At 43.3% G+C, this 23,854-nt stretch overlaps 1 protein-coding gene across 3 annotated transcripts in view; it reads left to right on the top strand.

The window, feature by feature from the left end:
* Positions 1–3,263: 3,263 nt before the first annotated feature.
* LOC124013391 (tripartite motif-containing protein 46-like) overlaps positions 3,264–23,854 on the top strand; it is a 30,124-nt gene continuing 9,533 nt past the window's right edge. Inside the window, exons 1-11 of one of the 3 annotated variants that reach the window (XM_046327704.1) lie at positions 3,264–3,681; positions 9,542–9,806; positions 10,025–10,178; positions 12,203–12,401; positions 12,481–12,627; positions 12,996–13,091; positions 13,666–13,919; positions 14,989–15,110; positions 16,274–16,612; positions 17,196–17,255; positions 20,191–20,420. In XM_046327704.1, the coding sequence (XP_046183660.1) occupies positions 3,667–3,681; positions 9,542–9,806; positions 10,025–10,178; positions 12,203–12,401; positions 12,481–12,627; positions 12,996–13,091; positions 13,666–13,919; positions 14,989–15,110; positions 16,274–16,612; positions 17,196–17,255; positions 20,191–20,420 (1,881 nt within the window). In that variant the 5' untranslated portion in view covers positions 3,264–3,666. Of the gene's footprint in view, positions 3,682–4,431; positions 4,740–9,541; positions 9,807–10,024; positions 10,179–12,202; positions 12,402–12,480; positions 12,628–12,995; positions 13,092–13,665; positions 13,920–14,988; positions 15,111–16,273; positions 16,613–17,195; positions 17,256–20,190; positions 20,421–23,854 lie in introns of those variants that run through there. The other 2 variants (XM_046327702.1, XM_046327703.1) reach the window with 2 other exon arrangements.

Here is a 23,854-nt window from a genome sequence, read left to right as displayed (position 1 = left end):
ATGGTATGAAAAGCAGCTCTAAGGTCTTGGAGCACGAGGACAGATGCAGAGCCTCGGTCTGATGCCATTAAAAGGTCATTTGCCACCTTCACAAGTGCAGTCTCAGTGCTATGATGGGGTCTAAAACCAGACTGAAGCATTTCGTATACATTGTTTTTCTTCAGGAGGCAGTGAGTTACTGCGCAACAGCTTTTTCTAAAATCTTTGAGAGGAATGGGAGATTCAATATAGGCCGATAGTTTTTTATATTTACTGGGTCAAGGTTTGTTTTTTTCAAGAGAGGCTTTATTACTGACACTTTTAGTGAGTTTGCACATCCGGTGGATAGAGAGACCTTTATTATGTTCAACATAGGAGGTCCAAACACAGGAAGCAGTTCTTTCAGTAGTTTAGTTGGAATAGGGTCCAGTATGCAGCTTGTAGGTTTAGAGGCCATGATTATTTTCATCATTGTGTCAAGAGATATAGTACCAAAACACTTGAGCGTCTCTCTTGATCCTAGGTCCTGGCAAAGTTGTGCAGACTCAGGACAACTGAGCTTTGGAGGAATACGCAGATTTAAAGAGGAGTCCGTAATTTGCTTTCTAATGATCATGATCTTTTCTTCAAAGAAGCTCATGAATTTATTACTGCTGAAGTGAAACCCATCCTCTCTTGGGGAGTGCTGCTTTTTAGTTAGCTTTGCGACAGTATCAAAAAGACATTTCGGATTGTTCTTATTTTCCTCAATTAAGTTGGAAAAATAGGATGATTGAGCAGCAGTGAGGGCTCATCGATACTGCACGGTACTGTCTTTCCAAGCTAGTCGGAAGACTTCCAGTTTGGTGTGGCGCCATTTACGTTCCAATTTTCTGGAAGCTTACTTCAGAGCTCGGGTATTTTCTGTGTACCAGGGAGCTAGTTTCTTATGACAAATGTTTAAAGTGTTTAGGGGTGCAACTGCATCTAGGGTATTGTGCAAGGTCAAATTGAGTTCCTCAGTTAGGTGGTTAACTGATGTTTTTCCTCTAACGTCCTTGGGTAGGCAGAGGGAGTCTGGAAGGGCATCAAGGAATCTTTGGGTTGTCTGAGAATTTATAGCACAATTTTTGATGCTCCTTGGTTGGGGTCTGAGCAGATTATTTGTTGCGATTGCAAACGTAATAAAATGGTGGTCCGATAGTCCAGGATTATGAGGAAAAACATTAAGATCCACAACATTTATTCCATGGGACAAAACTAGGTCTAGAGTATGACTGTGACAGTGAGTAGGTCCAGAGACATGTTGGACAAAACCCACTGAGTCGATGATGGCTCCGAAAGTGAGTCTGTGGACTTTTCCATGTGAATATTAAAATCACCAAAAATTAGAATATTGTCTGCCATGACTACAAGGTCCGATAGGAATTCAGGGAACTCAGTGAGGAAGGCTGTATATGGCCCAGGAGGCCTGTAAACAGTAGCTATAAAAAGTGATTGAGTAGGCTGTATAGATTTCATGACTAGAAGCTCAAAAGACGAAAACATATATTTTTTTGTAAATTGAAATTTGCTATCGTAAATGTTAGCAACACCTCCGCCTTTGCGGGATGCACAGGGGATATGGTCACTAGTGTAACCAGGAGGTGAGGCCTCATTTAACATAGTAATTTCATCAGGCTTAAGCCATGTTTCAGTCAGGCCAATCACATCAAGATTATGATCCGTGATTAGTTCATTGACTATGGCCGCCTTTGAAGTGAGGGATCTAACATTCAGTAGCCCTATTTTGAGATGTGAGATATCACAATCTCTTTCAATAATGTCAAGAATGGAGGAGCTCTTTATTCCAGTGAGATTGCTAAGGCGAACACCGCCATGTTTTGTTTTGCCCAACCTAGGTCAAGACACAGACACCATCTCAATGGGGATAGCTGAGCTGACTACACTGACTGTGCTAGTGGCAGACTCCACTAAGCTGGCAGGCTGGCTAACAGCCTGCTGCCTGGCCTGCACCCTATCTCATTGTGGAGATAGGGGAGTTAGATCCCTGTCTATGTTGGTAGATAAGATGAGAGCACCCCTCCAACTAGGATGGAGTCTGTCACTCCTCAACAGGTCAGGCTTGGTCCTGTTTGTGGGTGAGTCCCAGAAAGAGGGTCAATTATCAAAAAAAAAATCCTATATTTTGGGAGGGACAGAAAACAGTTTTCAACCAGCGATTGAGTTGTGAGACTGCTGTAGAGCTCATCACTCACCCCAACTGGGAGGGGCCAGAGGCAATTACTCAATGCCGACACATCTTTCTAGCTGATTTACAAGCCGAAGCTTTGTTGTGCTTCGTGACCTCTGACTGTTTCATCCTAACATCATTGGTGCCAACATGGATAACAATATCCCTATAGTCTGTACACTCGCCAGCTTTAGCTTTAGCCTGCACCATCTTCAGATTAGCCTTAATTTCGGTAGCGCTGCCCCCTGGTAAACAGTGTATGATCGCTGAATGATTCATTTTAAGTCTAACACTGCGGGTAATGGAGTCGCCAATGACTAGGGTTTTCAATTTGTCAGAGCTAATGGTGGGAGGCTTCGGCGTCTCAGACGGGAGGAGTAGAGACCAGAGAAGGCTCGGCCTCTGACTCCGACTCGCTGCTTAATGGGGAAAACCGGTTGAAAGTTTCTGTCGGCTAAATGAGGGACACCGGTTGAGTATTCCTACAGAATTTCCCTCCAGAAGCCATGACAAAGTTGTCCGTCTGTGGGGACTGTGCGAGGGGATTTATACTGCTATCTGTACTTACTGGTGGCACAGACGCTGTTTCATCCTTTCCTACACTTAAATTACCCTTGCCTAACGATTGCGTCTGAAGCAGGGCTTGCGGCACTTCTATCCTCGCCATCAGGCGATCGTTCTCCTGTATATTATGAGTACAGCGACTGCAATTAGAAGACATCATGTTAATGTTACTACTTAGCTTCGGCTGTTGGAGGTCCTGACGAACCATGTCCAGATAAAGCGTCCGGAGTGAAAAGGTTGAATGAAAAAAAAAGCAATCCCAGATGTGTTATAGATGTCCCAGCTGTGCTAACTCATGTTCTCAAAAAAGGCCTTCAATATTGCTTTAGACACTAGTGTTCTTTTGTATTATGTTTATAAAGCAGTATAATTTTGTATGTAAAGTAGGCCTATTAATGAATTTTCACATTTTTTTGGGTGGTCACTTTTTGGTAACAGGGTTTATTACGCATGCTCCGACTACTGTAGTCCTTTTCACCCGCCCCTTTATTACAGTGCATAGCAGAGACAGAAACCCTTGAATCGTGGGAGAATATACGAGGTTGATGCGATACGATAAAGGAAGGCTGAGAAATGTCTGGGCTGGGAGTAGTTTACCAAGCGAATAATATGGCAGCATTTGGGATGGTGTGTGCATTTTCATGACCGGTTACATTGATTTCGTTTAAATAAAATGCCTCTCTACCATTGGGCTTCATTTTTCTATTGTTAACGTTTTTATGGGTTGTAGCCTCACGCGCCTGCGCCCAGTTCCAATAATCTTATCGTGGAAATGGTGAATCAGGATTTATGAATATCTATTTTGCAATTTTCGCCTTCATGGCACCTGTTGTTATTGTTATGATAACGGTAGGGGTATCATGTGTAATTCACCGAAGGAGGCACAGTCGGATTGAACGCTCAATTCTTCAATGATGGACGCTCTGGTTCGTATTAGTATGACTAGCCTGTGTGTGGTTGTGTCAGTGTATTGTTTGTGTTTACATGTTTTGTTGTTTCCCCGTTGTAGTCTCCTAATATCCTAGGACATTTTATAGGTTAATGATGCAGACAGTAACCTAACTATTTATTTTCAGGTGTCTGATTCGCCCCAATTTGCACCTGTCCGACCACTCTTATTTCATAATCATTCCCTAAATTTAACAGGGCTCATTGTCACACATTAATATTTAAAATAAAAGTAATGTAGGCCTATCTATAGCATACGAAAATATATATATTCCTATTCCACCCCATTCATCTACCTGGTCATGAATTCGTTATGTTGGCTAATAGTCTTCAACCTAGACCAAAAGGAAACAGAAAGGCCTATTTATGTTTTAAATAACACTGTAGCCTTTACCATACTTTCCCATTCAATTCACCTGTAAATATGTGGATGCCTACCAAATGTATTGAATCACTCATAGGCCTATTATAGGCGTTACCCATTTTGGTGCACATTTTTTTTAGAACTATAAGGTGCGCTTTAATGACCTGGTGATTTTTTTGTGGACAACAAACATGCGTTAAAGATGAAGACCCTATGCTTATTCGAATGCAACACATGACACGCTGGAAACAAACAAAGAAGCCGTGCAAATAAAATGCCACACGTTTTGTGCGAGCTTGTAGGTTGTGCAGGTACCAGGGATGCTTGTTACCATGGAGACGGAACGCAGGCACGCGGTGCGGTCTTGTGCTGCATAGGGGGAGGTCAAATAAAAACGAGGGTACCGAAGATCGCACAGCGCATAGGCTATTGTAGTTTTCAACAAAGAGAACAATGAAAGACTGACAATCACTATTTTCAAGCACTATATCAACAGGAATTAAAAGGTAGTCTTTCAAATATTTAACATCTCACAAATCTCCCATGTCACACCTCCTTGTAGTTGGGCAGAAATCCCCCCGCTTTCAGTTTCTAGTGTCACCTCTCCGAGAGCACCGCTCCGATTACGGTGGAAGAAACAATCCTATCATGGCGCCTAGATTCCAGCTGAAGGTAAGAATTGCCCTGTATCACAACGCGTGTTCTGGAAACCAAGCCGGTGACAGATATTGCATTGCGAAGCAATTTGGGCTTTTAACATGGAATGCAGGTCCTATATGGGCAAATCATTTGTGGACGTCAGTGGATTGTAGACAGTGTAGCATAACCTGGCTAGCATATTGCTCGAGTAGAACAAGAAAGAACAGGACCGAGTTGACATTGGTGAATGACATAGAGACAGTGTGACTCAAACCATATCGTGCTGGTAAATTATAAATGATCTTTCTTTGACCTTCAGATCTACGTGTTTTATGATGTGATGTGATGTGTGTGTGTGTGGAGGGCTTGGCTTATATTAAACAGATAACTGTGGTGCATTTTCACAAAAGCACAAAAAATCTAAACAGATCATGTTTCAAAACTCTAATCAAATGTTTTTATTGACCAAGTACAACAAACGAATTCACAGTCACTTGTTCACTGCAACAAATCACTCTAATCACTCAATTTGGATGCATTTTCAATTGAATTATCTGCTTTTCAAAATGAAACATTCACTTTAAGCCTACATTTGATATGATATTATTATCATTTGTTAACACTGCAATTCATTATCACTTAATCAAACTGCTCATAACTTAAGTACTGAACTAAACTGATGTAGTGCCTAGTTAACATATAAAGGGAAGGGGAAACTAAATCATACGGTATATGGATGTGATCATTCTCCAGAAGCCAGTGTGCTTCAATAGGACAATGTGGAAAGAGTTACTCTTATGTGCTACCATTTGGAATTACAATGCACCGCTGAAATAGCTGGGTTGTATATAACCATATATTCCACTCATTATCTGAATTTCATTCATACACTCACTGTAAGCTGATTCATTTTGTTGAGCAGAGAGATAGGAGATACTGTATAGAAACACATAGAAAAGGTGATCATGTAAAATGTTGCAAGGGGCAGAAATGACATACAACACCATAGTACAGTATGTGACAATAAAACATGTTATTATTATTATTATTTTTAATTATACACCATATTTCTGATGATTTGTCCTACGTTTGTTCTGTATAAGGATAATGAAAACGTAAGACTGACCTATTTCCCAACATGCTCACAATGTGTATATTGTATTGTTTTGCTGTTGGATTAAATAGTAGTTTAAATAACTAAGAGGCGAACCTGTCATTATCTGATGCATTGGTGATTTTGCATGAATGACTCGGGTGTGAAAGATTATGTGCAACCCCAATGAATGCACAATCAAAAGTTCTTTAAAAAGATAGGGGCCATTACAAGTGTTATCAGTTTAGAGTTTTGTACTTAGAGTTTATAGACCACTTACAGTGCATTTGGAAAGTATTCAGACCCCTTGACTTTTTCCACATTTAGTTTTTCTAAAATAGATTAAATAAACATGTTTTCCCTCATCAATCTACACACAATACCCTATAATGACCTTTTTTTGCAAATGTATTAAAAACAAACAGCAATACCTTATTTACATAAGTATTCAGACCCTTTGCTATGAGACTCGAAATTGAGTTCAGGTGCATCCTGTTTCCATTGATCATCCTTGATGTTTCTGCAACTTGATTGGAGTCCACCTGTGGTAAATTCAATTGATTGAACATGATTTGAAAAGGCACACACCTGTCTATATAAGGTTGACAGTGCAAGTCAGAGCAAAAACCAAGCTACGAGGTTGAAGGAATTGTCCGTAGAGCTCAGAGACAGGCACATATCTGGGGAATAGTACTAAAACATGTCTGCAGCATTGAAGGTCCCCAAGAACATTAGTGGCCTCCATCATTCTTAAATGGAAGAAGTTTGGAAACACCAAGACTCTTCCTATAGCTGGCCACCTGGCCAAACTGAGAAATTAGGGGAGAAGGGGCTTGGTCAGGGAGGTGACCAAGAACCCGATGGTCACTCTGGCAGAGCTCCAGAGTTCCTTTGTGGAGATGGGAGAATCTCCTAGAAGGACAAAAATCTCTGCAGCACACCACTAATCAGGCCTTTATGGTAGAGTGGCCAGACAGAAGCCACTCCTCAGTAAAAGCCACATGACAGCCCGCTTGGAGTTTGCCAGAGGCACCTAAAGGACTCTCAGACCATGAGAAACAAGATTTTTTGGTCTGATGAAACCAAGAATGGACTATTTGGCCTGAATGCCAAGCGTCACGTCTGGAGGAAACTGGGACCATCCCTACAGTGAAGCATGGTGATGGCAGCATCATGCTGTGGGATGTTTTTCAATGACAGGGACTGGAAGACTAGTCAGGTTCGAGGGAAAGATGAACAGAACAAAGTATAGAGAGATCCTTGATGAAACCTGCTCCAGAGCACTCATGACCTCAGACTGGGGCGAAGGTTCACCTTCCAACGGGACAACGACCCTAAGCACACAGCCAAGACAACGCGTGAGTGGATTCGGGACAAGTCTCTAAATCTCCTTGAGTGGCCCAGTCAGAGCCCGGGCTTGAACCCGATCTAACATTTCTGGAGAGACCTGAAAATAGCTGTGCAGCGACGCTCCCCATACAGCCTGACAGAGCTTGAGAGGATCTGCATAGAAGAATGGGTGAAACTGCCCAAATGCAGGTGTGCCAAGCTTGTAGCGTCATACCCCAGAAGACTTGAGTCTGTAATCGCTGCAAAAGGTGCTTTAACAAAGTACTGATAAAGAATCTGAATACTTATGTAAATGTAATATTTGTAATAACTTTTTATTTTTAATAAATATGACAAAATGTCTAAAAACCTGTTTTGCTTTGCCATTATGGGGTATTGTGTGTAGATTGATGAGGGGGAAAAAATGATGTATTCAATGTTAGAATAAGGTTGTAACGTAACAAAATGTCAAGGGGTCTGAATACTTTCTGAATGAAAGTGTATATCTGAAGAATGTGTCAAAGTAATTGAATAAAACTGTAATGTGGGAAAGTATCACTTGATTTAGGCTGTGCTATAGTGTTGCTTAAAGCATATAATCAAGTACAAATCATGTCATTTAAGTAGATGTGATTAGTTTATTAAATTCAAAGGAAGGTTGTCATCCTCCTCTCCCCCTGCATCAGAGAATGGATATCGGTTAGTTTAAGTGTTTTTCAATGTACTGAATAACTTGTTTGTCTGTGTGAGTGTGTCACTGTCAATGTGAGTGTGTGAGTGAATGTGTATGTGTGTGTGAATCAGTTCCTGGAGCCTCAGGAGTAGAGTTTGCACTGTTTCCCCCCCACCCTCAATTTTATACTACGTCATAGGCTTTTACCAGAGCTGCTATCAGTATTTTATTTTTTTACCTTTATTTAACTAGAACAAATTCTTATTTTCAATGACGGCCTAGGAACAGTGGGTTAACTGCCTGTTCAGGGGTAGAACAACAGATTTGTATCTTGTCAGCTCAGGGATTTGAACTTGCAACCTTCCAGTTACTAGTCCAACACTCTAACCACTAGGCTACCCTGATGCATCCTGCAACAGTTAGGCTACTGATTCTTCTACAGTTGACATGGTGATTTTATTAATTAATTAATTCATTTCCTTCACTTAGAGTAGGAATGCTGATCTAGGATCAGGTCCCCCCTGTCCATGTAATCTTACTCATTATGATCTGTTTTAGCGAGTGCGGGACAACTTCTGGTGAAACTGGAGGGTGCTCAATTCAAATAAATAATCATAAAAATTATGGATATTCTTGTTAATCTAACTGCAGTAGCTATTACAGCGAAAACATGCCATGCTATTGTTTGAGGACGGCGCTCCATATCAACATATTTTTCCACCGGCACAGGTTTTATAAATTCACAAATTGCGATCAAATATTCACTTACTTTTTGAAAATCTTCCTCTGATTTGTCATCCAAAGGGTCCCAGCTATAACATGTAGTGTCGTTTCGTGAGATGAAATCCTTCTTTATATCCCAAAAAGTCAGTTTAGTCGGCGCCATTGATTTGTATAATCTACTCGTTCAACATGCAGATAAAGGAATCCAAAAATCTACCCATAAACTTTTTTTCAACAAGTCAAAATATGTTTTTATTCACGCCTCAGATACCCTAAAATGTAATCAAACTATAATGTTTCTTACGGAAAGAAGTATGTTCAATAGGAGGTGCGTCCTATCTTCATGGCGCTCGCAAACACAAATTTCCAAGACTGTGTTCCTGTACTAAAACTGACATTTCTTATTCGTTTATGAAGTTACAAGCCTGAAACCTTGAACATAGACTGCTGACACCCTGTGGAAGCCATAGGAATTGGCTTGTTTAATTTTGGCTTATTTCCAAAATGACCTTATTACTTGCCATTCTAAGAGGATGGTCTCTCTCAAAAACAGTTCCGGTTGTTTTTTGTTTGGATTTTCTCCTACCTTATCTATGGTGTTATATTCTCCTACATTATTTTAACATTTCTACAAACTTCAAAGTGTTTTCTTTCCAATGGTACCAATTATATGCATATCCTGGCTTCAGGGCCTGAGCAACAGGCAGTTTACTTTGGGCACGTCATTCAGACAGGAAGTGGAGAAAAAAAGGGGCCTAGCCCTAAGAAGTTTTTAACCCTAAACCTAACCCTAGCTCCTAACCCTAACATTCCCTTGAATATCAAAGTAAAAGTGACCCATGAATATCAAAGTGACCGGTGACTTACAGTAGCGAGTGCACATATTCTCATAGTTTTTTGTACAGGTCCCCCATGGGGATCAAACCCACAACCCTTGCATTGCAAGCACCATGTGCTACCAACCGAGCCACACAGGACCCCTACCTGTGTGATTCATTGACTCTCCCTCCTCCCCAGTCTAACGTGAAGAGCATGGAGTGCGAGCTGCATTGCCCAGTGTGTAAGGAGATCGTCAAGCAGCCCGTGGTCCTGCCATGTCAGCACAGCGTCTGCCTGATGTGTGCCTCAGAGGTCCTGGTTCAAAATGGCTACCCTCCTCCGGAGCTGCCACCCGAGCCCAACTCTCCTGCCTCCACCCCCAACACCCGCTCTCCCCGCCAGGCACGCAGGCCCATGCCCAGCAAGGCCGACCATCGACCCATCGACCGCGTGCTACGTTCAGGTAATGTGTGTGTGTTTGTGTAAATGTGTGTTTGCACGTGAGAGAGAGTGTGTGTATGTGTCTTTAGATTCAATGTCAAGTGAAGATCAATAGGACTAGTCTGGGGATGCGTTGGGAATACACAAGTCATTCTCTCTTTCTCTCTATTTCCTCCACTACCCATCCCTCTCTCCTCATCACATTGACTGACTTCTCCCCCTCTGTCACCCTTTGTTCAGGATTTGGGACGTATCCGTCGCCGGGGCGACGGCGTAAGGAACCGCCCCCCGCGATGTTGTTTCCGTGCCCGCCCTGTGGGAGAGAGGTAGAGCTGGGAGAGAAGGGCCTGACTGACTGCCTGCGTAACCTCACCTTGGAGCGCATTGTAGAGAGGTAACACACAGACACACACACTTACATTTATACACGCAAGTACGCACACATGCTCTATGCACAGGTCTTGGTCTTGTGAGATGTTACTGAAAAGACACATACATTTTATGTGATCCCATGTGATCTTATGTGAAGTTAATGTAATAACCTGTAAAGCAACATGTGATAACATGGAACTGCACATGTGAATGTGAAAACACGTGATCACATGTAAAGTGTTCCATGAACCCATTTTCACATGATTTTCATGTGAAATTTCACATGAAATAATGTGATTTGCCACTTGTGAAATTGTGTTTTTTCTGTAAGGAAGGATGTAGCCCTGCCTTAGGGTATACCGTATTTTGATGCACAGACTGGTTTGGGTTTTTACTTTACCTTCTATAACGGATATTGGATGTTTGGTTTGTTAAATGTGATACACCATGTGTAAAACGTCCATTTTTATAGTCATCTCTCTCCATGCTGCTTTCCACACAGACCTAGCCCCTCACCCTGTCACTCAAGGAGCTCATTTGTTGTTCCTCGACCACGAAACCCTTGCGTTCAGTGGTCAATGCAGCACATGCAACAATGATGACAACGATGCTGTTTTCACTTTGCTTCTTAATATAGATCCACTAGATTTCTATAATTACACTATTAGTTTGTGTTTCTTATATCTGCAAATGGCTAGTTTGTCTTTTCTTAGCAGGTTGGGCCTAAATTGCCACTAATGCTAATTGCTAGTTAGCTGGCTAGCTAATACATGTACTGAGTCAGAGCAAATGTAACTAGCTATACAGCCTGATAATACCAGGGATGGTGCGACCTAAATCAGCATGTCCTTTGTGCAAAGAAATCTTCTAAATCCAAGGAATATGCGAAGCATGAACATGTTAGCTAAATGAAGTTTCTAAGAGAAAAAATTCAATGTAACCAAAGGTTGTAGGGTCCCCTATGAAACACTGACCATCACTTTGGTTCCTACCCTGTCACAATAACTCCTCCCTGGCATTTTTATTCGTTGTCATGTCGAACAACACTGTATTCAAAGTGCCCACTATTATAGTCTAACTATAGAATTAGAATAATCATTCTATTTCCATTATTCCAACAGTTCAGCCAAATTTGCTCTAAATCACAACTGCAACGTTTTATTTAAAATTGTTTGCCCATATCGTGCAGCCCTTACGTGGCAGTGTGGAAATGATCTCAAATGAGTGCAGGAAATGCAGAAATTTATGAAAATGCTGAAAATAATTTTTGTTTTAAGTTGAATTGAACAGTATAAAACAATCAGAAGGGAGAAATACCCATTGAAATTGCTTAGAATGTATGTGTTGCCATCTTATGGTAACACACTTCTCGTAAAGCAAATTTAGAACTTTTATGATTCAAAAACATAAAATACCTTGATACTGTATGATATTTTGGCCATATTGCCAAGCCTTACCGTGCCTGCAAAATCAGTGTCACCATCAGGAAGGAATTTCCTCTTGGTCTGTTGAAGACGTTAGGTTTTCCAGTCGGTTCCGATCTCACCCGTGACGCACACACACACACACACAGTGAGAGAATGTGTTCAAGTACTGCTTTCCAAAAGCACCCTGGTCAAAAGTAGTGCGCTATATAGGGAATAGGGTGCCACTCTTGTTAATCAGCATGGAGCTGACCTAGAGAGGAAATTAGCAGAGCTCCCAGACTGCAACACACTGCAGCAACCTACTGTAGCAGAAAGACACTGCACTTCCACTGGACGACTGCAGTGTAACTGCTAAAAGCTTATTTTCCCCATGTAGAGTAACCTCTTTTATGTTATTTATCACCCGGTCTACCCATCCCCTCTCTCTCTGTCTTGGCCCTGTTCTCTCCATCCATCATTCTTATTTTTGTCTCTCTTTCTTTCGCCTTTTCCAACCTCGCCCACCCCTATCTACTACTATCCTGCCCTAATTCGCCCATGCTCTCTCTAGCTCTCTCCCTCTCCCCTACCCTCCTTCCTTTAATCATTCCCCTCTATCTTTCTCTCCCCCCTCTCTTAGGTACAGACACACAGTGAGCCTGGGCAGTGTGGCTGTGATGTGTCAGTTCTGCAAGCCTCCCCAGTCCCTGGAGGCCACTAAGGGCTGCGCCGACTGCCAAGCCAGCTTCTGTAACGAGTGTTTCAAGCTCTACCACCCCTGGGGGACTCCTCGCGCCCAGCATGAACACATCCAGCCCACCCTCAACTTCAGGCCCAAGGTGAGGCCTGCCTCTCTCTCATCCCTCTCTCAAACCTCTCTTCTCTCCTTTCTCACCCCTCTTGTCTCTCCTCCTCCAGGTTCTGTCGTGTCCGGAGCATGACCAGGAGCGTCTGCACTTCTACTGTAGGACGTGCCAGCGGCTGCTGTGCCCGCTCTGCAAGCTGCGCCGAGTCCACGCCGGGCACAAGGTGGCGCCAGTCGCCCAGGCATACCAGACACTCAAGGTAGGCATCCGGGTGCAATGGCTTAATTGGTTGTAGCATGGTTCCTGCATTGGCCTTTTACTGTGGAATTGACTGGATAATGTATGTAATACTTGAGCTGCTTTGAATAAAAGTACCTAAATGGCAATATTGTTATAATCAATTGCAATAGTGGATATCACACGCAATGGGGATTGGCCCTCAATGGTTGGTCGTTAGTCTAGTAGTACAGTGCATGGCAGAAAAGGGGTAAGTCGCCATTGAACTGTGGGTTTAGATCATCCAGTGTATAAGAGACGAATACAGTTCAAATGTAGGGTCATACAGAGCTACTGATGTGCATTAGGATTAAGTCTGGTCAGGGCATTAACTCTTTGTTTATTTGACAGGACAAGATTACCAAGGAGATGAACTACATTCTGTCCAACCAGGAGACAGTGCTGGGCCAGATCTCACAGCTGGAGAGTGCCACCACTCAGACAGAGGTAACTAAATAATACTGCAGTCTGCAGAGATCCAGAAATAACCCACCAGAGGGGTATACCACAAAGCAGGATCAATGAGTTAGCCGGGCTAACTTTGATAAACAACCAGAAATAACTTTTGATTAATTAAGAAAGTTTACCTTAGATATGTGTTTTTGGATGTTGAGTCAATTAGACCAAGTTTTCTTTTGTAAAAAAAATTGCCAATTCACCATATGAGCTCCACTGTGCGGGTAATAATATATAATAATATTTAAGCAAGTTAGTTGGCTAATTTATTGATGCTACTGACCACACCACCATAGACAGCATTGTTTACCACAGTAGACATCATATGCTCATGTACAGTATACTGTATTCATAATACATAGCTCTATGGTCCTAATCTGTGTGTTGCTGTCTAATACATCATCTCTGTGGTCCTCCTAACCTCCACGTGTGTTGCTGTCTGACTGTTGAACAGCGTAGCCAGGCTTAACCACAGAATGAAATAGAACACGATCCTGGAATAATATTGATTGAAATACATTATATCTCTACGGTCCTACTCCTGTGTGTTGCTGTCTGTCCACAGGCGAACAGCGTAGCGGCACGGGAGCAGCTGTCTCAGAGCGTGAGAGACCTGACCGCCCTCCTCGCTGAGCGCCACGCCTCATTGTCTCAGGCCCTGGAGGGGGCACGGCAGAGGCGGAGCGAGGCGTTGGCGGGCCAGGTGGCGGAGAGGCGGAGCCTGCTAGAGCATGCAGGCCTCATGGCGTTCTCCCAAGAGCTGCTGAAGGAGACGGACCCGCCCTGCTTCGTCCAGGCAGCGCGCCAGACACACAGCAGGTACTTTACACACAACAGGTCTGACTGGCTGGGCAGCAGACAGCGTGGAAGCTTATACAAATAGCACCCTATTCCCCATAGAGCTCTGATCCAAAGTAGTGCACTGTAGGGAATAGGGTTCTATTTTAGACGAATACCAAGGGCTCTTTTAACGCCATAGTTTTGTTGATTTTTCTGTTTTGTTTCATTGTTTGTTTCTTTGTTTGTTTCTCTGTTCTTATTGTTCTATTTTCTCTCACCCGGTCCTTCAATCAATGCCTATTGTCTATTCTTCTTTCCCTCTTGTGTATGCTTTCATTGCTCATCCCACGGCATCAGCAAAATGACAAATGGCCACAAGAGGGAGCCAGTAGACCTGTTTGTGAAAGAGAACGTGGTGTGGATTTGGCGATGGTGTTCTATGTCGTTGTGCTCCAACCAGTGTTCACTGTTTCCAATGATGGCTTGTTAGACTGACACGGGATTAGTGGCATGAGACATGTAGTTATACAGGTAGACAGTAGACTGCTGCAGTATGTAGTCTCATTAATCTACAGTATCTGTAATCTCTCGTGGACAGGTCTATGTAAACATAACTGGTACCATAGAATCTGTAGGGAATGGAATGGGTTGCGTGGGATAACAAGCAGCAGTAGTTCCGTTGTTTGGGTTTTTTGTAACTGGTTATCTGGTCAAATCACGATTTCGCAGGTATTAGCATCTTTTGGATTTCGGAAGGGGAGGGGACATTCGGCCCGTAACTTGCAAAGAAAGACGTTGGAGCTCCTCGTTCCGGTTCTGCTCCTTATTCTAGCGGTTCTTAGTCCCTTCTCTTAACATGCATGGACCCAAAATGTAATCAAGCAGCTGACCAATTACGTGAGACTTTAGTTCTGGATTAACCAAGATGAAACTATCTGCTATCAATTAAAGTTACTCTAATTGCGTATTACCCTAATAATAAAGTGGTGCATACCTCCCTTCTCGGACTTGTTATCTACTCCCAAACAACTATTCTAAAAGTCCCCCCCCCCCTCTCTCCTCGCTCTCCTCTCTCTCCTCGCTCTCCTCGCTCTCCTCGCTCTCCAAGGTTATCCACGTCCATCGAGGGGCTGCAGTGTTTCTCTCTGGCTGCTGATCCCTCCTTCAGACACTTCCAGCTGGACGTCTCCAAAGAGCTCAAACTCCTCACAAACCTGCAGTTCATCCAGGGTGAGACAGAGGAGAGGATAAAGGAGGGGCTAGGGGGCTAGGGAGGGGTAGAGGGATAGAGCCAGCCAGAGAGAGAGAAGAGCGGAGGAGAGGAGGATAAAGGAGGAGGCTAGGGAGACATTGAGGGTGGAGTCAGTCAGAGAGAGCAGGGGATGGAGGATAAAGGAGGAGGCTAGGGAGACATTGAGGGTGGAGTCAGTCAGAGAGAGCGGAGGGGAGGAGGATAAAGGAGGAGGCTAGGGAGACATTAAGGGTAGAGTCAGTCAGAGAGAGCGGAGGAGAGGAGGATAAAGGAGGAGGCTAGGGAGACATTAAGGGTAGAGTCAGTCAGAGAGAGCGGGGGATGGAGGATAAAGGAGGAGGCTAGGGAGACATTAAGGGTAGAGTCAGTCAGAGAGAGCGGAGGAGAGGAGGATAAAGGAGGAGGCTAGGGAGAGATTAAGGGTAGAGTCAGTCAGAGAGAGCGGAGGAGAGGAGGATAAAGGAGGAGGCTAGGGAGACATTGAGGGTGGAGTCAGTCAGAGAGAGCGGGGGATGGAGGATAAAGGAGGAGGCTAGGGAGACATTGAGGGTAGAGTCAGTCAGAGAGAGTGGGGGATGGAGGATAAAGGAGGAGGCTAGGGAGACATTAAGGGTAGAGTCAGTCAGAGAGAGCGGAGGATGGAGGAGAGGGCTATAGCGACATAATGGAATAGTCAAACAGAGAGCAGGGTTAGAGCCAGAGTATTGAAAAAGGGATTTAGGAGGGGAAAGAGAGGATGTAAGAGAAATTACATACTACAGAATACAATCATGTAACATTTTGGTGGTAATTCAATTTAAAGGTAGACTCAGCAAGATGAAATAAATGCACAAGATAAACAGCAGAGTGGGTCAATTTCCGCAACAACTAAGAATGTTAAAGCGCAAGGTTAAACTTGTCCTGTAGCTATCACGTTGTAGAAGTGTGAAGCGCACCCATGCGCAGATACTCTGTATGGCTGTGTGAGAGCAAAGTATTGCATCTGAATATCTGTATGTCGTTTTACTGAATCATACCGTATCTTCAACTATGCATTAGCAAACTGTAGTGAACATTTGGTAGTGTTGCATATGTAATCAAGCCAGAGAGTATATTTTTGTATCCAACATCTGACTGACAGCTGTAATGTTTTACCCATCAGCCCCTCTGGCCCCTGTTATTGACACCCAAAAGACCCTGGCCTATGACCAGCTCTTCCTGTGTTGGCGGCTGCCTCAGGAATCCGCCCCCGCCTGGCACTTCTCTGTGGAGTTTCGTCGTCGGGGGGTGGTGCCAGGAGGCGGAGCCAGGGGTGGAATCCAAGGGCGATTGGCTGCGGCCCGCTGGGGCTGGCAGCGGCTGGAGGAGGTGGGCGGAACCAGTGCTGTGATTGACAGGTTGGAGATGGACAGTGTGTATGTGTTGAGGGTGAGAGGCTGCAACAAGGCAGGCTTCGGGGAGTACAGTGAGGAGGTGTACCTACACACCCCGCCAGCACCAGGTGAGGTCTATACACTGTTCTATAGGCACACACACACACACACACACACACACACACACACACACACACACACACACACACACACACACACACACACACACACACACACACACACACACACACACACACACACACACACACACACACACACACACACACACTGACACCATCCCTACAATGATGTATGGTGGTGGCAGCATGCTGTGGGGATGTTTTTCAGCAGCAGAGACTGGGAGACAAGTTAGGATCGAGGGAAAGAAGAACGGACACACACACACACACACACACACACACACACACACACACACACACACACACACACACACACACACACACACACACACACACACACACACACACACACACACACACGCACACACACACACGCACATAATCTCATCAGTATTGGTATAACTGATATGCATCAGAACAGTATCCATAGAGATCATCTTAATGACTAATTTCTCTATTTTTCTGCCCATTCCCATCCTTCTCTCTACCCATACCATCCAACTCTCCTCCCATCCCATCTCTCTATCCAACCCCTCCTCTAAACACTGTCTTCACACGTCTCTCCTCAGCTCTCTCATTCCACTCCTCGGTCCACTCTCTCAATCCACATCTCTCCCTCTGCCTGTTAAATGTGAGCATCGACACTCTTTTCTCATTGTTCCTCTTGTTGCTTCGCACATATCTCTCTACTTCTTTTTTACATTTATACCATGCGTATCTTGTCCTCCCAGCCACCCTCGTTCTCCCCCCATAATGAGATCTCAGAGTGTGTTGATGAGGTTTGCTATTTGTTAAAACCTGAGGCTTAACAAATGGATTTGGCTGATTGAGATCTATGCTATGAGTCTGGGAAGTCCGGAGTGGTCAATGTCTCCCTTGTTAAATGATTCTATTCTGCTATGTTTCTCTCTGGAATATTAATAATCCCAATTTAGGAAAGATGCATCTCCTTCTCCTTTGATTGACCTTCTGCTTGGACTGTTTTCTATTAGTTTCTAGTTTGTTGATGAAAGACAGTTTGACTCCCTCTCTCCTAGTCCATGTCTCCTTTTTTCATTCCAGAGGAGTTGCATGACAGTTCTTTATCCCTCTTCTCTGTTAAGCCTCTCAGTTCTTTCTTTGTTGCCTTGATTCTATACAGTGCATTCGGGAAGTATTCAGACCCCTTTTCCACATTTTGTAACATTACAGCCTTATTCTAAAATGTATACAATTGTTTTTCCCCCCTCATCATTCTACACACAATACCCAAATAATGACAAATCGAGAACAATATTTCAGTCATTTAAAAACAGAAATACCTTAAGTACTCAGGCGCTTTGATATGTGACTCGAAATTGAGCTCAGGTGCATTCTGTTTCCATTGATCATCTTTGAGATGTTTTCTACAACTTGATTGGGGTACCTCTGTGGTAAATTCAATTAATTGGACATGATTTGGAAAGGCACACACCAGGCTATATAAGGTCCCACAGTTGACGCTGCATGTCAGAGAAAAAGCCACGAGGTCAAAGGAATTGTCCGTTGAGCTCCGTTGAGCTCCGAGACAGGATTGTGTCGAGGCACAGATCTGGGGAAGGGAATCAAAACATTTCTGCAGCATTGAAGGTCTCCAATAACACAGTGGCCTCCATCATTCATAAATGGAAGAAGTTTGGAACCACCAAGACTCTTGCTAGAGCTGGCCGCCCAGCCAAACTGAGCACTTAGGGGAGAAGGGCCTTGGTCAGGGAGGTGACCAAGAACCCAATGGTCACTCTGACAGAGCTCCTCTGTGGAGTTGGGAGAATCTTCCAGAAGGATAACCATCTTTGCAGCACTCCACCCATCAGGCCTTTATGGTAGAGTGGCCAGATGGAAGCACTCCTCAGTAAAAAGCACAGGATAGCCTGCTTCGAGTTTAAGGACTCTCAGGCCATGAGAAACAAGAATCTCTAGTTTGATGAAACCAAGATTGAACTCTTTGGCCTGAATGCCAAGTGTCACATCTGGAGGAAACCTGACACCATCCCTACAATAATGTATGGTGGTGGCAGCATGCTGTGGGGATGTTTTTCAGCAGCAGAGACTGGGAGACTAGTCAGGATCGAGGGAAAGAAGAACGGAGCAAAGTACAGAGAGATCCTTGATAAAAACCTGTTCAAAAGTGCTCAGAACCTCAGACTGGGGCAAAGGTTCACCTTCCAACAGGAGTGGATTCGGGACAAGTCTATGAATGTCCTTGAGTGGCCCAGCCAGATCCTGGACTTGAACAACATCTCTGGAGAGACCTGAAAATAGCTGTGCAGAAATAAATGCTCCCCATCCAACCTGACAGAGCTTGAGAGGATCTGCAGAAAATAATGGGAGAAACTCCTCAAATACAGGTGTGCCAAGCTTGTAGCGTCATACCCAAGAAGACGAGGCTGTAATCGCGGCCAAATGTGCTTAACAAAGTACTGAGTAAAGAGTCTGAATACTTATGTAAATGTGATATTTACAGTTTTTTTTAAAAATAGAAATTTTCAAAAAATTCTGAAAAACTGTTTTTGCTTTGTCATTATGGGGTATTGCGTGTAGATTGATGAGGGGAAAACCATTTATAAGGCTGTAATATAACAAAATGTGTAAAAAGTCGGGGTCTGAATACTTTCTGAATATACTGCATCTTTACTACTCTATCCCTGTATCAGTGCTGCTCGATTAACAGAAATATCTGTTCATTTTTGTTTTTTTAAACGACTAATTGACCGACATCGGTTCAATGATTTTGAATTCCACTTGGTTCTGTTTTGTTCTGTGAGCTCAATGTGTGGTTTCTGTATAGATAACTCAGATCACGCCTGAACTGTGCGATGTAGTAGGGAGTTGTAGTTTTCAACAGGCAAAATATTCGACATTGTTTAGCACAGAAAACCTGATAATGAACTACAATGACCATAATCTATTGCGTGCCCGCTTGAACTTGTCTGGTCTGTGCGGAGCAGACACAGAGACCGAGACAAGAGAGAACGTGCAATGAAGAGGAACAGAAAGCAGTTGCTTCACGAGCCTGTAAATACATGCTCTAAGTGATTGATTGTTGGTATTGAGCAGTCATAAAAGTAGGCCTTATTTACCTTGAAAAATGTCTAAAATAGTTATTCTCTCAGACAGCATAGGCAGCAGCTCTATATTAAATACAAAGTTATCAAATAAAACAAATATTTTATGAAATAATGTGAATAAATGATGGTTAAGTGATAAGCAGTCACTACCATCATTGTTTTATTCTGTGTTTCTACAGCATTCAGCCCACATAATGCACATTGCATTTAATGTCCATTTCTTTTATCGAAATCAAAATAAAAAAGTGATTCTTTTTGAATAATCAAACCAACCTCAAAAAGCACTAATTGCTCAGCACTACCCTGTATTTACCTACTCTGTGCCCTTATCGTCTTCTCTCTCTCCTACTTCGCTTCTCTACTCTATCTCATCCAAACCCACCTCTTCCCTCCTTCCTACTTATGCACTCCTCCTTCCACCCTCCCTCTTTCTTTCCCCCTTTCCATCTCCCTATCCTCCCCTGGCCTCCTCTCTCTCAGTGTTAAATTTCTACCTGGACTCTCGCTGGGGTCTCCATGCCGACCGGCTGGTGGTGAGTAAGGAGCAGCGCTGTGCCCGGAGTGTTCCCGGCCTGTCCCTGATGCAGGCCGCCGACAGAGCGCTCACTTCCTGTCACCTGACTGCAGACCTCCTGGTAGGCGACGTGGCCATCACCCAGGGCAGGCACTACTGGGCATGCTCAGTGGAGCCCGGCTCCTATCTGGTCAAAGTAAGTGGAATGACTGGGAGGAGAGTTTGTCTCAATCCCAAATCGTCCCATAAGGCCAGTGCCATATTCACCTGTGGAGATCTGAGAGGATTTGCCCTCTGCTAGGTGGAAGTTAACCCGTATTGCTTATACCAATCAAATCCTTTCAAATCTCCACAGGTACATAGAGCAGGGATCAGCAACTAGATTCAGCCGTAGGCAGAGTTTTTCTTTTCTTGTGCGGATGGTTGGGGGGCCGGATCATAGTTACAAATAATTTGACTGCAAATTGATCTGCAAGAAGCCCAAACAGATACTAAAACATAACCATTTCAAACCTTGCTTACATTTGTATATTGATTCCACATTGAGTATGTACCGGTACCCCCTGTATATAGCCTCCACATTGACTATGTACCGGTACCCCCTGTATATAGCCTCCACATTGACTATGTACTGGTACCCCCTGTATATAGCCTCCACATTGACTATGTACCGGTACCCCCTGTATGTAGCCTCCACATTGACTATGTACCGGTACCCCCTGTATATAGCCTCCACATTGACTATGTACTGGTACCCCCTGTATATAGCCTCCACATTGACTATGTACCGGTACCCCCTGTATATAGCCTCCACATTGACTATGTACCGGTACCCCCTGTATATAGCCCCACTATTGTTATTTACTTCTGCTCTTTAATTATTTGTTATTCTTATCTCGTACTTTCTGGGGGTTATTTTCTTAAACTGCATTGCTGGTTAATTAAGGGATTGTAAGTAAGCATTTCACTGTAAGGTCTACCTACACCTGTTGTATTCGGCGCATGTGACAAATAACATTTGATTTGATTTTGATATGATCACGTCTCTCTGCTATGCATGAAAATAGTTGGGAACAGATTTTTTAAATGAAAATCACTTGGAGCTGATATCCTGGATTTTTTGCAGTCTTATGTTCAACAATGAAACCCCCCCCCACACACACACAAAAAAATCTCTATATATTTATAAATAAAAATGTCAAAACGTATAAATAAAACCATTTGGCCCGTGGGCCGCCAGTTGGGAAACCCTTAGAGGACGATTTAGAATGGGCCCTTACCGTGTTGTATGGTGTGTATTTATGTGTTTTTTTGTATATATACACAAAACTATATACAAAATACTATATACAAAAATGTGTATGAAAATGTATGTGTGAAATTATTGGCACCCTTGATGAGCAAGAAAATGCTGAGCTATATTGTATGCTACAAAAGAAAATCTGGAAACTATATTATTTTATACTAATATAATTGCTCGGAGAAAGAGATTGTTTAAGTAATATTACTTTTTTTCTCAAAAAGATAATGCTAAAAATTATTATGCAACCCTGTTTTCAATAACTTTCAATACCTCAGCTTGTGAAGATAACAGCACTGTGCTTAAAATGTTTTATGAGATTGGAGAACTATTGGACTGGAGGGATTTTAGTCCATTCCTCCATACAGAATTTTTCCAGATCCTTTATCTTTTGTCTGCGCTTATGGACTGCCCTCTTCAATTTGAACCACAGGTATTCAATGGGGTTCAAGTCTGGAGTAGAGGTCTTCACGGGTCCAACTTTTGGACCCCTTCTGAAATGAACCTGGGGCTTTTCCACCCGGAACCGACATGCAAAAATTCATTTTTAAAATAGTGTCCCGTTCCGAACGAACCCGAGGACCACTAGACCCGTTCCGAGGACCACTAGACCCGTTCCGTATAGACCTGGTTAGATCCAAACCCTGTCCGATCCGAATGAGGGAAGCAGAAAAGTCACTTTTTAAGCTACTTAATTAACCAGAGCTGATAAAGCGCGAGGGAGAGGGAGAGAGATGTCCGCTCTAGCAGGTGGGGAGGGGCCTTGATACTGTGAGCGAGTGACTCTGGGAGCAGGCTAGGCTAATTGAGGCTGCTAGGCTAATTGAGGCTGCATGCTCTTTCTCGTCCTACAGTTACAAATAACAACAACCCCATTTAGAATATTAAGTATAGCAGCCTACCTGTTAGCTCTTGGTTATTGTAGCCTGTCCTTCACCTTAACTTTTAATTCTGTCATTTTAATTCCATCTTCCATTGATTAGATATCTCCTAACTTTTGCCACATTGAGGCTCTATGACTGTAGCCCAATTGCACTTTGATGACTTATAGTTGGCCAACAACAATAACAAGCTACACATGCCACTCTTGAAAAGAGCAGCAGCATAAATTATACAAGGTCTCTCGCTCCTCTACTGCAGCAGTCTCTTTCGGATCTGTACAGGTCCTTTCGGAGAAGTCATTTAAAATTACACCTTCCTTGAGAACCTTGACAATCATATCAGAGCCGACCCAGACCTGTGACAGTATCTAGAATTCTGGATCAAGACCCACTCAGATCCTGGATCGGGCCTTGGGCCCTCTCGTCTGGAGGTGTTGATTTTGATTTTGTAGTCAATTTACTATTCCGTTGTTGATTTTGATGTGTGCTTGGGGTTATTGTCTTGCTAGAACATCCCCTTGCGGCCAAGTTTCAGCCGCATGGCAGAGGCAAGCAGGTTTTTGACTAATATACCGACACATAATCACACCAGAGAAAGTTATTTCCATCAAGACAGTACCCGAATCCAGCAGATAAAGGGGATGTAGATAAAGGGGATGTACAAAGTCAGAAGTTTACAGACACCTCAGCCAAACACATTTAAACTCAGTTTTTCACAATTCCTGACACTTAATCCTAGAAATATTCCGTTTTATGTCAGTTAGGATCACCACTTTTTTTTTAAGAATGTGAAATGTCAGAATAATAGTAGAGAGAATGATTCATTTCAGCTTTTAATTCTTTCATCACATTTCCAGTGGGTCAGAAGTTGACATACACTCAATTAGTATTTGGTAGCATTGTCTGTAAACTGTTGAACTTGGGTCAAACGTTTCGGGGAGCCTTCCACAAGCTTCTCAAAATAAGTTGGGTGAATTCTGGCCCATTCTTCCTGACAGAGCTGGTGTAACCAAGTCAGGTTTGTAGGTGTAGAAAAGGCCCATGGAGTTGGTGGAATAATTATTTAATTCATTGCCACTTACTCAGCTGGGCCAGGGGCGCTTTAATTAGGTCAGGTGGAAACATCCGACAGATCTCAACTTCATAAAAGGAGGAAATTGCCATCGCCTGAGCTCGCTGCTTTCTCTTCCTTAACTCCATCTGATCCAGAAGTTCTGTGCGTCCATGAATCCACGTAAGTCCACCGACTCTGTTATCTTTCATCTGAACTATCTGTTGGGAAACGGAAAGTGGGCCATCAGTTATTGTTTATAGTTATTACCGTGGAGCGCGGCTTGGAGCGCACATGTTGTGTAATGTGAATTGTCAATGATCACGGCCCTACGGATCCTCATAGGCCAATTATGCAGTCGATATGTTTGACATTGTTTACATGAAGACAATTGCAAT

Source organism: Oncorhynchus gorbuscha, linkage group LG24 (genome assembly GCF_021184085.1).
Source record: "Oncorhynchus gorbuscha isolate QuinsamMale2020 ecotype Even-year linkage group LG24, OgorEven_v1.0, whole genome shotgun sequence".
NCBI lineage: Eukaryota > Metazoa > Chordata > Actinopteri > Salmoniformes > Salmonidae > Oncorhynchus > Oncorhynchus gorbuscha.
Note: the sequence above shows the minus strand (reverse complement) of the source record. Positions and strands in the feature narration are given on the sequence as shown.